This window comes from Nerophis lumbriciformis, linkage group LG01 (genome assembly GCF_033978685.3).
Source record: "Nerophis lumbriciformis linkage group LG01, RoL_Nlum_v2.1, whole genome shotgun sequence".
Lineage (NCBI taxonomy): Eukaryota > Metazoa > Chordata > Actinopteri > Syngnathiformes > Syngnathidae > Nerophis > Nerophis lumbriciformis.
This window is the reverse complement of record NC_084548.2, coordinates 16,132,145-16,145,661: the sequence shown is the minus strand read 5'-3', so window position 1 is coordinate 16,145,661 and position 13,517 is coordinate 16,132,145. Positions and strand designations below refer to the sequence as shown.

At 38.5% G+C, this 13,517-nt stretch overlaps 1 protein-coding gene across 3 annotated transcripts in view; it reads left to right on the top strand.

The window, feature by feature from the left end:
- Positions 1-5,305, top strand: part of zmynd12 (zinc finger, MYND-type containing 12) — a 33,500-nt gene extending 28,195 nt beyond the window's left edge. For all 3 annotated transcript variants that reach the window (XM_061976079.1, XM_061976087.1, XM_061976096.1), the window contains one exon: positions 4,379-5,305. In XM_061976079.1, coding sequence (XP_061832063.1) covers positions 4,379-4,501 — 123 coding nt within the window. In that variant the 3' untranslated portion in view covers positions 4,502-5,305. The remainder of the gene's footprint in view (positions 1-4,378) is intronic.
- The last annotated feature ends 8,212 nt before the right edge of the window (positions 5,306-13,517 follow it).

Sequence of the window (13,517 nt, the reverse complement as noted above, 5' to 3'; positions counted from 1 at the left end):
ACACGTAAGTGACTGCAAGACATACTTGGTCAACAGCCATACAGGTCACACTGAGGGTGGCCGTATAAACAAGTTTAACACTGTTACAAAGATGCGCCTCACTGTAAATCCACACCAAACAAGAATGACAAACACATTTCGGGAGAACATCCGCACCGTAAGTGAAGTGAAGTGAATTACATTCATATAGCGCTTTTTTCTCAAGTGACTCAAAGCGCTTTACATAGTGAAACCCAATATCTAAAATACATTTAAACCAGTGTGGGTGGCACTGGGAGCAGGTGGGCAAAGTGTCTTGCCCAAGGACACAATGGCAGTGACTAGGATGGCGGAAGCGGGGATCGAACCTGCAACCCTCAAGTTGCTGGCACGGCCACTCTACCAACCGAGCTATACCGTCCCAACATAAACACAACAGAACAAATACCCAGAATCCCATGCAGCCCTAACTCTTCCGGGCTGCAATATACACCCCTGCTACGACCAAACCCCGCCCCCCACACATCACCCCCCCTTCCATGCATCGGTTGAGGTGGTGTTCTGGGTATTTGTTCTGTTGTGTTACGGTGCGGATGTTCTCCCGAAATGTGTTTGTCATTCTTGTTCGGTGTGGGTTCACAGTGTGGCGCATACTTGTAACAGTGTTAAACTTGTTTATACGGCGACCCTCAGTGTGACCTGTATGGCTGTTGATCAAGTATGTCTTGCAGTCACTTACGTGTGTCTGCAGAAGCCTCATACAACATGTGACTGGGCCGGCACGCTGTTTGTATGGTGAACAAGTGGATGCGACGTCAAGTTGTAGAGGACGCTAAAGGCAGTGCTTTCACGGCACGCCCTTAATAATGTTGTCCGGGTGAAAATCGGGACAAACTCGGGTTGCCCCGGGAGATTGTCGGGAGGGGCACTGAAATTCGGGAGTTTCCCGGAAAAATCGGTAGGGTTGGCAAGTATGTTGCTAGGGCGGGATAGCCATTCAAAGAAGGTGAATTCATTAAAAAGTGCATGTTAGATTTTTTTTAAGAAATCTTTTCTTGCGGCCCAGCCTCACCCAGTTTCTGCATCCGGTGGCCCCCAGGTAAATTGAGTTTGAGACCCCTGATTTACAGACGTCCTTGCTCTTCCATACACACCAAAACCTGTGTTTTGCCATGCTCTTTCTTCCTTTTCTCAAGTATCTTGAGAAAAACGTCAGTAGAAGAGGACGCAAAACTTTTTTTTTCTCTCTTTTTTTTGAGTGAGTCTGCTCTTCCTTAATTGCATTTCCGCAGGTTCTGACTACGAGCCTGATGTACTAAAAGTTTGCATGTGCTAAAACACGTGCAAACTTGATAGCACACGCTAAGCTGATCTACCGAACTGGTGCGCAGAGGATAGCATCTCTCATGTGAGCAAAATAGGAGCGCTATCCATTTAGCTTGTCTGTCTTCATGAATGTATGCCGATTATCAGAACGCCCACAATACTAGGAGGAGAAAATGCAAATACAGTTAGTGACACGCGCAGAGTGATCAATCAAGATTGAAATTGTTCTGCGGTCGCTGTTTTGTGACTTTATTTACTACATTTAGAAAGGACGTGCAAAACGTTCAGTTACGCAAAAAAAAATTGTTGTGTTGCTACATCCTGCAACAACGCATCTGGCAGCCATATTTGATAGTTCCTTTAAATAAAAAGCTTCAGGATGAAGATACCACCGAAACACATAGGGCCTGATTGACTAAGATTCAATTACCCCGTGCTAAACAGCGTGTGCAAACTATTAAACTAGCGTGGATTATTAGTGGGCGTGTTGCCTGTGATTTACTAAGAGTGCGTATGCAATGGAAACGTGGTGCAGACCGCCTTATTTAAATGAAGATTTTGTGTGTATTATATGGAGCATCACCATGGAGACACTCATTTACTGTACATTCATGTTTTAATGCTCCTACTTGTGGCGTTTTGCCACCACTTTTTATGGGCATTTTAGAAGCAGTCGTGCAGTGCATCTCATTGACACCACTGTTTTCCTTTTTTTTTTAGCCGCTGAAGGTGAATGGAAGGAGGCTAAAGACGCAAAAAAAGCATGTTAAAATATTTTGTTATCATATAGGATATGTCAGTAAAATATATTCTATGTGGGAAACATTTATTTACTTAAAAATATATTCAAAACTAGGGATGTCCGATAATGGCTTTTTGCCAATATCCGATATTCCGATATTGACCAAACCCTTAATTACCGATACCGATATCAACCGATACCGATATCAACCGATACCAATATATATAGTCGTGGAATTAACACATTATTATGCCTAATTTGGACAACCAGGTATGGTCAAGATAAGGTCCTTTTTTTAAAATTAAAAAAAAAAAAAAAAAATTAAAAACATTTTCTTGAATAAAAAAGAAAGTAAAACAATATAAAAACAGTTACATTGAAACTAGTAATAATGAAAATGAGTAAAAATAACTGTTAAAGGTTAGTACTATTAGTGGACCAGCATCATGTGTGCTTACGGACTGTATCCCTTGCAGACTGTATTGATATATATTGATATATAATGTAGGAACCAGAATATTAATAACAGAAAGAAACAACCCTTTTGTGTGAATGAGTGTAAATGGGGGAGGGAGTTTTTTTGGGTTGGTGCACTAATTGTAAATGTATCTTGTGTTTTTTATATTGATTTAATAAAAAAAAATAAAAAAAACGATACCGATAATAAAAAAAAACGATACCGATAATTTTCGATATTACATACTAAAGCATTTATCGGACATCTCTATTCAAAACGCATTAATTTAATTGTTTTAATCAACCCCTTAAGTCATCCAGCAGCTGTGATATTATGAATAGAATATAAAGTACTTTATTGATCCCTGGGGATCAATAAAGTACTTTATTGTAAAGTTATAAAATGATATTGCTGAATAGAACATGTTTTTTATTTATTTATGACCATCCAAATATGTTGAAACGTACACGTATGACGGAGGATTCTCTGTCCATCGTGTGTGTTTGACGACATTTAATCAATGTTGGGTTCTGACTAGGGCTGAAATTAACGATTAATTTGATAATCGATTAATCTGTCGATTATTACTTCGATTAATCGATTAATAATCGGATAAAAGAGACAAACTACATTTCCATCCTTTCCAGTATTTTATTGAAAAACAACAGCATACTGGCACCATACTTATTTTGAGTATTGTTTCTCAGCTGTTTTTACATGTTGCAGTTTATAAATAAAGGTTTATAAAAAAATAAATAAAAATGAATAAATAAATACCGTATTTTTCGGATTATAAGTCGCAGTTTTTTTCATAGTTTGGCCGGGCTCCAGTGCGACTTATATATGTTTTTTTCCTTCTTTATTATGCATTTTCGGCAGGTGCGACTTATACTCCGAAAAATACGGTAATAAAAAAATAAAAATAAAAATAAATAAGATCCAACGAATCGATGACTAAATTAATCGCCAACTATTTTTATAATCAATTTTAATCGATTAGTTGTTGCAGCCCTAGTTCTACTGTTGATTTGACCATTGAATTTTGGTCATTTCCCAACCAATATTCTACAACACATATACAACGTTGAAACAACACGCTTTTTGACGACGTTTATTCTATGTCAGGTTGTGACGTCGATTTGATCATTGAAATTTGTTCATTTTCCAACCAACAACGTGGATCCAACGTCGGTCATCAACGTTGCCTCAATTTACAAATACAACTATTTTGCAACGTTGTTTCAAAGTCAGTTTTAAAGGACGTAACCGTATAATCAACGTTGTATCAATGCCTTGTTACCTGTAGACATACAAAACCCAAAACCAGTGAAGTTGGCACGTTGTGTAATTCGTACATAAAAACAGAATACAATGATTTGCAAATCCTTTTCAACTTATATTCAATTGAATAGACTGCAAAGACAAGATGCTGAATGTTCAAACTGTGAATTTGTTTTGCAAATATTAATTAATTTAGAATTTAATGGCAGCAACCCATTGCAAAAAAGATGCCACAGGGGCATTTTACCACTGTGTTACATGGCCTTTCCTTTTAACTCACTAAACGTTTGGGAACTGAGGAGACCGATTTTTGAAGTTTTTCAGGTGGAACCAAAAAGTACCAAATATTTTGCAACGATTTGCAACCAAAACTGTTTGTAAATATTTTTTCAAATTTCAAATCAATTTTTTTTTTGGTTCCATAAAAATACACTAATTCTAATAACAGAGCAGGCCAGCATGTCCGAACAGCTAAGAGGGCTAAAACAAACAGGCCAGTTGATATTACATAATCAGCTTTTCTCTCTATGGTGTGACAGCTGCAGCTGCTTGTCTTTGTTTCCGGTGTGTGTCTGTGTGTGTGGGTGTGTCAGGCTCTGGGATTTGGACGCACGGCACTGCAAGCCAGCCAGATGATACCAAACCATGACCTGACGGAGCCCATCCGGGCCTTGTTACAGCTGGTCAGCACAGCTCCACAGTCCACTCCTGGATAGGCGCCACACCCGGCTCACACGAACCAACACAAGCTTCCTTCACTTCAGCCATTCAGCGACCACTGAGCTCAATATGATTGATATTTGTTATGAAAGAAAAGTTATATTATAACATTACAGACTGGACTTTTTTGTCACAGTGCCTGCATGAGCGAACCGAGCCATAAATTCCCCCCAAAATGCGAGCGTCCTCCACTAATATGGAGAAGCTGAATATTAAATATATGGAAAATACTTAATCAAACTCACCATCGAAACCTTATTAAATATGTTTTTACTATTATTTGAGTGTAAAAATAAGTGAACCACTTCATATCGTAAAAGTAGATGAGGACTGACAACATTGTTAAAGGAAAACCGCTCCTTTCTGGGGGAATTTTGGTGCAAAAACGTGGTCCGCATTCCATGCAGATTATAGTGGATACACTTTTTGTTAGTTATGACCAACATATGTAAAAATGAATGTAACTCTTGTTTTTGTTTGTTTTTAATCAGTGACACTTCTCTGTATGTTTGTGATTTTTTTTTTTGTTACTTTTTTTTTCTTTTAGTCAATTCGTGTGATTCTCTATCTGCTTGTGGTGAAGAGGGAGGCAGTACATTGCTACCCACTGGGGGGTGATTTTTGTATTTTTTTTATTATTGTGTTTTTTTTTGTTTTTTTTAATTGGGGGTGGGGGCTGCTGAGGCCCAAAAAAGTCTGTTTTCTCAGTACCTGTATTATGATTTCCCTGTCAAATGAATAAACAAATATTATATATACTGTATATAAAAAACAATAAATCAATCATAGTTTCGGATTAATTAATCAAGGAAGTTATGTCAAATGTCCATTCTTGCTTAGCATATTTTTCCAGAGAATTGTGGTCGAATTCCAAATTATGACTTCTTTTTTTTTTTTTTGTGATTTGTATTTTATTATAATTTTTTTGTATTTTTTTTGGGGGGGGGGGGGGGGACAAAAAAAAGTGTCTGTTTTCTCAGTACCTGTATTAGAATTTCCCTATCAAATGAATAAATAAACATAATATTTAAAACATTTTTAACAATAAATCAACCATAGTTTCTCATTAATTAATTAATTAAGGAAGTTATGTCAAATGTAGGGATGATGTTTGATAAGAAATTATCGAGTTCGAGACCATTATCGAATCCTCTTATCGAACCGATTCCTTATCGATTCTCTTATCGAATACAGATAGGTTGTTGTATATGGAAAAAAACACAATATTTGGTTTTACAAAAGCTCACTTTTATTTTATAAGAAAAAAAAATAAAATTAAATAAATAAATAAATATTGACTGTTACCCCCCTAAAAAAATAAAATAAATAAATATTGACTGTTGTTACCCAAAGTATATTAAGTGGGTATTTTCAGAAAAACACATATATACAGTAACACAAAAACAACCTGTCTCTGTAATCACTATAGGTGAATAGCCATGCCTTGAGGCTTTTTTTCCGGTCCATTATTTTTGCTGCTTGTGTGACATCACAGGAAATGACGTAGCTCAGTCTAATGACTGAGCTACGTCATTTCCTGTGATGTCCCACAGGGCATTTCTTGTGGGACGGGATTCGAATAAAGAACCAACTCTTTTTCTTTACTATAGTGGCCTCGATTCTCAAAAAGGGATTCGAGACCATGGAATCGGTTCTTTTCTTATCGAACAACCGGGAGAACCGGTTTCGAACATCACCCCTAGTCAAATGTCCATTCTTGCTTAGCACATTTTTCCAGAGAATTGTGGTCGAATTCCAAATTATGACATCAGTGCCATTTTATTGTATTTTGTCAACAAAAACTTCTTCTTTTTTTTTTTAACCATCTTTAAAGTTTGTCTGAAATTAATAAAATATTACCAGCTTTATTTAAGGGCAAAATTTACAAACTTTATTTAGCAACTGTCCAAAAAAAACTTTACTTCAGGCTCCACTTTGTGCTAAATAATTAATAAATAAATAATAATCTAAACAACCCTTTATAATCCATGTTTTTATATATAACCACAACTCTTAAAACAGAGAGAGGACACAGTTTAGTTGGGTTTTGAATAATCACTTGTCTTTATTTTAAACTAAAAAAAAAAAAAAAAAAAATAATGAAAATGAAAGGGGGAATTATTTACACCATTTTGAACATTTTGTTGATAACACATTTTGGAGCATGTTTCTTAACACTTTCAGAATGATGACCAGTATAAGAACAATGAGGGCATGTGTGTAACAACCGCATCGTACCGGTGTACTTTCCAAACCTCGCTGCTTGAACATTGCTACATCCTTCCTCCAAGACTATTTTCTCATCAACTGGATCGTCCAATGTATTTCTCCAAATATTTACACATAATCCTTAAAACAATCCTCTTACCACTACCCATATTAGTACTCGGTTACACAGCAGTTTTTTTTTTGGCATTCTCATTCCTTTTTTTCCAGAGGCAGTAAAACACGGAAATGCACTTATTTCCTTATATTCCCTTTTTTCAGTTGTATTCGTGCACCAAATACACATTAGTCGCGTGAAGAATGTATTAGTTGTGCTTTGTGAGTCCAAATACACAAAATAACCTCAAAAGTAATTCCAACTTGTATATATTTTGAGTTGATTGACATGGTGAATGGGCAGGAAATGACACAAGTGTAAAAAAAAAAGACATTTTGACAGTAGATCAGGGGTGTCAAATGTATTTTAGATCGGGGGCCACATGGAGAAAAATCTACTCCCAAGTGGGCCGGACTGGTAAAATCACAGCACGAGAACTTAAAAAATAAAGACAACTTCAGATTGTTTTCTTTGTTTAAAAATAGAACAAGCACATTCTGAAAATGTACAATTCATAATATTGCTGTTTTTTTTTTTACACATGTTGCGGTTAATAGTATTCTATCTTTATTTGTCGTTATTTATACTTTCTGAATAAATTATGTGATAATGTTCATCAGTCAACTCATTGGTGTTAATTTTCAATCCATCAAGGTCAGGGGTCTCAGACACGCGGCCCGCGAGACGTTATTTTGCGGCCCGCACCTTAATATGAAAATTTTATGTTAGTGCGGCCCGGGAGTTTTATAAGAATGGCACTTGACAGCGTCATACTTGCCAACCCTCCCGATTTTTTCCGGGAGACGCCCGAATTTCAGGGCAACCATTCTCTCGAATTTTCACCCAAACAACAATATTAAGGGCGTGCCGTGATGGCACTGCCTTTAGCGCCCTCTACAACCTGTGAATCCACACCAAACAAGAATGACAAACACATTTTGATAGAACATCCGCACCGTAACACAAAATAAACACAACAGAACAAATACCCAGAATCCCATGCGGCCCTAACTCTTCCGGGCTGCAATATACACCCCTGCTACCACCAAACCTCGCCCCCCCCCCCCCATGCGTCGGTTGAGGTGATTTTCTGGGTATTTGTTCTGTTGTGTTTATGTTGTGTTACGGTGCGGATGTTCTCCCGAAATGTGTTTGTCATTCTTGTTCGGTGTGGGTTCACAGTGTGGCGCATATTTGAAACAGTGTTAAACTTGTTTATACGGCCACCCTCAGTGTGACCTGTATGGCTGTTGATGAAGTGAATTACATTTATATAGCGCTTTTTTCTCAAGTGACTCAAAGCGCTTTACATAGTGAAACCCAATATCTAAGTTACATTTAAACCAGTGTGGGTGGCACTGGGAGCAGGTGGGCAAAGTGTCTTGCCCAAGGACACAATGGCAGTGATTAGGATGGCGGAAGCGGGGATCGAACCCTCAAGTTGCTGGCACGGCCACTCTACCAACCGAGCTATACCGTCCCAACATAAACACAACAGAACAAATACCCAGAATCCCATGCAGCTCTAACTCTTCCGGGCTGCAATATACACCCGATATGACCAAACCCCCCCCCCCCCTCCATGCGTCGGTTGAGGTGGTGGTCTGGGTATTTGTTCTGTTGTGTTACGGTGCGGATGTTCTCCCAAAATGTGTTTGTCATTCTTGTTCGGTGTGGGTTCACAGTGTGGCGCATATTTGTAACAGTGTTAAACTTGTTTATACGGCCACCCTCAGTGTGACCTGTATGGCTGTTGATCAAGTATGTCTTGCAGTCACTTACGTGTGTCTGCAGAAGCCTCATACAACATGTGACTGGGCCGGCACGCTGTTTGTATGGTGAACAAGCGGATGCGACGACAAGTTGTAGAGGACGTTAAAGGCAGTGCTTTCACGGCACGCCCTTAATAATGTTGTCCGGGCGAAAATCGGGACAAATACGGGAGAATGATTGCCTCGGGAGATTGTCGGGAGGGGCACTGAAATTCGGGAGTCTCCCGGAAAAATCGGGAGGGTTGTCAAGTATGTTGCTAGGGCGGGATAGCCATTCAAAGAAGGTGAATTCATTAAAAAGTGCATGTTAGATTTTTTTTAAAGAAATCTCACCCAGTTTCTGCATCCAGTGGCCCCCAGGTAAATTGAGTTTGAGACCCCTGATCAAGATAAAAAAGTTGTATCAAAATCAAATTGCAGGATGTTTTTTATAAAGTTTGCTCATTTTCCTCGACTGATGTACTAACATCATGTGTTTATTTTTATTTTTTTACAAATGTAGCATCTACAAAGATACAAAGAATTGCTGTTGCGACATCTAGTGGACACATTTCGAACAGCAGTTTCTTTCATTCAAACATTTAGGCTCATTTTTATACTTAGCAAACTCATCCCGGGGGCCGGATAAAACCTTTTCGCGGGCCCGATCCGTACTTTTGACACCCCTGCAGTAGAGACTCCCTCTTTTATCGCTGTTGATTCTGGATATGGCCCAGACAAATCCATTTCTGCAAAGTAGGAATCATTGATTATATATCAAATATTTTCATTGCTAAAACATTAAAAAAAAAAAAAAAAAAAATTCTAAATTTGTCAACATTAACACCCTTTAGTCACCCTTTGAATCCAATATAGTAATACTGGCTGAGGTTGAGCCAATCAGTGAACAGCATGCTCTGATTGGTTGTCTCCTCTAGTGGCCAATACTGCAGTAGTATCCATATTTTTAGTTTATTTTGTCATTTTTATGCTTAAAAATGCTTAATTTAGGACCAAAAATGTTTTTTATATTTGCGATTTGGAGCACAATGTGGCAAAGGATAACTAAGTCATAAATTTGATAATTTTGTACAAAACAAATTATAAAATAATAATACAAAAAAATTACAATATTGTGTTTATTTCATAATTTTAAAGGGTCCTATAATGTGCAACCACATTTTCTTATCAATAAGTACCTTTTTTGTGTATTTGGGGTCTGCTTACAATGTCAAAGATATTTATAAATTACATTTATAAAACAATCTTGCCTTCCTCCAAAAAGAGCCGTTTGGAATTAAAAAATGTAATGACTTATTTTGCCACAGTTACGGCAGCGGATATCTCCATATGTAGTAGAGGTTTACCCGAAGAGCCGTGGTCCAAAGTTGTAGTCAACACGTTCTCTATCCTCTTGTCGTGGGGCAGACTGGCTCGTACATGCACATGCATGCTAAACTCCTCCGCCGTTGCCATTGTTAACGCAAAGTAGCGTACAGTTCTTACCGTCTGTAGACTCGTTATGGAAGCGTTAAAAACCCCGACATGGTTGGCATGGCAGTCGAAGCGGGCCTAGCCTGGAGGTGGGCTTCGGCACGTAAATAAGACCGCCCACAAAACGGTGCGTTCTACACAGGCGGTCAGAAAACGGTCTGTAAAACATCACCTAGGCAACATTTTGACCAAAGAACCACCATTACCGTATTTTTCGGAGTATAAGTCGCACCGGAGTATAAGTCGCACCTGCCGAAAATGCATAATAAAGAAGGAAAAAAACATATATAAATCGCACTGGAGCCCGGCCAAACTATGAAAAAAACTGCGACTTATAGTCCGAAAAATACGGTACATGTTATGTAGACCTCAAGGAAGTGTTTTTGAATGTTAAAAGAAATTCACAAAATGACCGCTTTAAGTTATGTAAAGTCAAAATCAACTTGATTTTTTGTTTCTTTAGCGAGAGAGAGAGGGCCAAATGATACATTTGAGAACATTGGATAAGTCCTATTTTTTAATACAATGTGTCATTTCCAGAGAAAAACTAACTATTCACCAAATCAAGAGTTTAAATCATGTTGGGCTTCTAGTTTATCCAGGCTGTCCAAAGTCACTTGGGTATGATATTTTCCACCTTTCTCTTTGTCACACATGCTTAAACAAGTACAATGTGGGTCATGATATGCTATGGACAATTATCTCTTTTACATTTTAATTATTATTTTTTCCAATCCTTGATTTTGTTCTGTTAAATTTTACTTTAAAAAAACATAAACGGTACAGGCCAAAAGTTTGGACACACCTTCTCATTCAATGCATTTTCTTTATTTTCATGACTATTTACATTGTAGATTGTCACTGAAGCCATCAAAACTATGAATGAACACATGTGGAGTTATGTACACACAAAAAGGTGAAATAACTGAAAACATTTTTTATATTCGAGTTTCTTCAAAATAGCCACCCTTTGCTCTGATTACTGCATTGCACACTCTTGGCATTCTCTCGATGAGCTTCAAGAGGTAGTCACCTGAAATGGTTTTCACTTCAATCACTCAATCAATGTTTACTTCCATAGCCTCAGATCCCACATCAGGGCAAGAAAAAACTCAACCCAACCGGGCGACCGGTGCAATGGACGTCGAGTGGATCTAGCATAATATTGTGAGAGTCCAGTCCATAGTGGATCTAACATAATAGTGAGAGTCCAGTCCAAACATAATAGTGAGAGTCCAGTCCATAGTGGATCTAACATAATAGTGAGAGTCCAGTCCATAGTGGATCTAACATAATAGTGAAAGTCCAGTCCATAGTGGATCTAACATAATAGTGAGAGTCCAGTCCAAACATAATAGTGAGAGTCCAGTCCAGACAGAATAGTGAGAGTCCAGTCCATAGTGGATCTAGCATAATATTGTGAGAGTCCAGTCCATAGTGGATCTAACATAATATTGTGAGAGTCCAGTCCATAGTGCATCTAACATAATAGTGAGAGTCAAGTCCATAGTGGATCCAACATAATATTGTGAGAGTCCAGTCCATAGTGCATCTAACATAATAGCGGGAGTCCAGTCCATAGTGGATCTAACATAATAGTGAGAGTCAAGTCCATAGTGGATCTAACATAATAGTGAGAGTCCAGTCCAAACATAATAGTGAGAGTCCAGTCCATAGTGGATCTAACATAATAGTGAGAGTCCAGTCCAAAGTGGATCTAACATAATAGTGAGAGTCCAGTCCTTAGTGGATCTAACATAATAGTGACAGTCAAGTCCATAGTGGATCTAACATAATATTGTGAGACTCCAGTCCATAGTGGATCTAACATAATATTGTGAGAGTCCAGTCCATAGTGGATCTAACATAATATTGTGAGAGTCCAGTCCATAGTGGATCTAACATAATAGTGAGAGTCAAGTCCATAGTGGATCCAACATAATATTGTGAGAGTCCAGTCCATAGTGCATCTAACATAATAGTGGGAGTCCAGTCCATAGTGGATCTAACATAATAGTGAGAGTCAAGTCCATAGTGGATCTAACATAATAGTGAGAGTCCAGTCCAAACATAATAGTGAGAGTCCAGTCCATAGTGGATCTAACATAATAGTGAGAGTCCAGTCCATAGTGGATCTAACATAATAGTGAGAGTCCAGTCCATAGTGGATCTAACATAATAGTGAGAGTCCAGTCCATGGTGGATCTAACATAATAGTGAGAGTCCAGTCCATGGTGGGTCTAACATAATAGTGAGAGTCCAGTCCAAACATAATAGTGAGAGTCCAGTCCATAGTGGATCTAGCATAGTAGTGAGAGTCCGGTCCATAGTGGATCTAGCATAGTAGTGAGAGTCCGGTCCATAGTGGATCTAACATAATAGTGAGAGTCCAGTCCATAGTGGATCAAACATAATAGTGAGAGTCCAGTCCATACTGGATCTAACATAATAGTGAGAGTCCAGTCCATAGTGGATCTAACATAATAGTGAGAATCCAGTCCATGGAGGATCTAACATAATAGTGAGAGGCTGAGCCCAGTCCATAGTGGATCTAGCATAGTTGTGAGAGTCCGGTCCATAGTGGATCTAACATAATAGTGAGAGTCCAGTCCATAGTGGATCTAACATAATAGTGAGAGTCCAGTCCATACTGGATCTAACATAATAGTGATAGTCCAGTCCATAGTGGATCTAACATAATAGTGAGAGTCCAGTCCATGGTGGATCTAGCATAATGGTGAGAGTCCAGTCCATAGTGGATCTAGCATAATAGTGAGAGTCCAGTACATGGTGGATCTAACATAATAGTGAGAGTCCAGTCCATAGTGGGTCTAACATAATAGTGAGAGGCTGAGCCCAGTCCATAGTGGATCTAGCATAGTAGTGAGAGTCCGGTCCATAGTGGATCTAACATAATAGTGAGAGTCCAGTCCATAGTGGATCTAACATAATAGTGAGAGTCCAGTCCATACTGGATCTAACATAATAGTGAGAGTCCAGTCCATAGTGGATCTAACATAATAGTGAGAGTCCAGTCCATGGTGGATCTAGCATAATGGTGAGAGTCCAGTCCATAGTGGATCTAGCATAATAGTGAGAGTCCAGTACATGGTGGATCTAACATAATAGTGAGAGTCCAGTCCATAGTGGGTCTAACATAATAGTGAGAGGCTGAGCCCAGTCCATAGTGGATCTAGCATAGTAGTGAGAGTCCGGTCCATAGTGGATCTAACATAATAGTGAGAGTCCAGTCCATGGTGGATCTAACATAATAGTGAGAGTCCAGTCCATACTGGATCTAACATAATAGTGAGAGTCCAGTCCATAGTGGGGCCAGCAGGAGATCATCTTGATCATCACTTCACAGGTGTCATTGTCGTGATGCCTTCAGTGACAATCTACAATGTAAATATAATAAAGAAAACGCATTGAAATGAGAAGGTG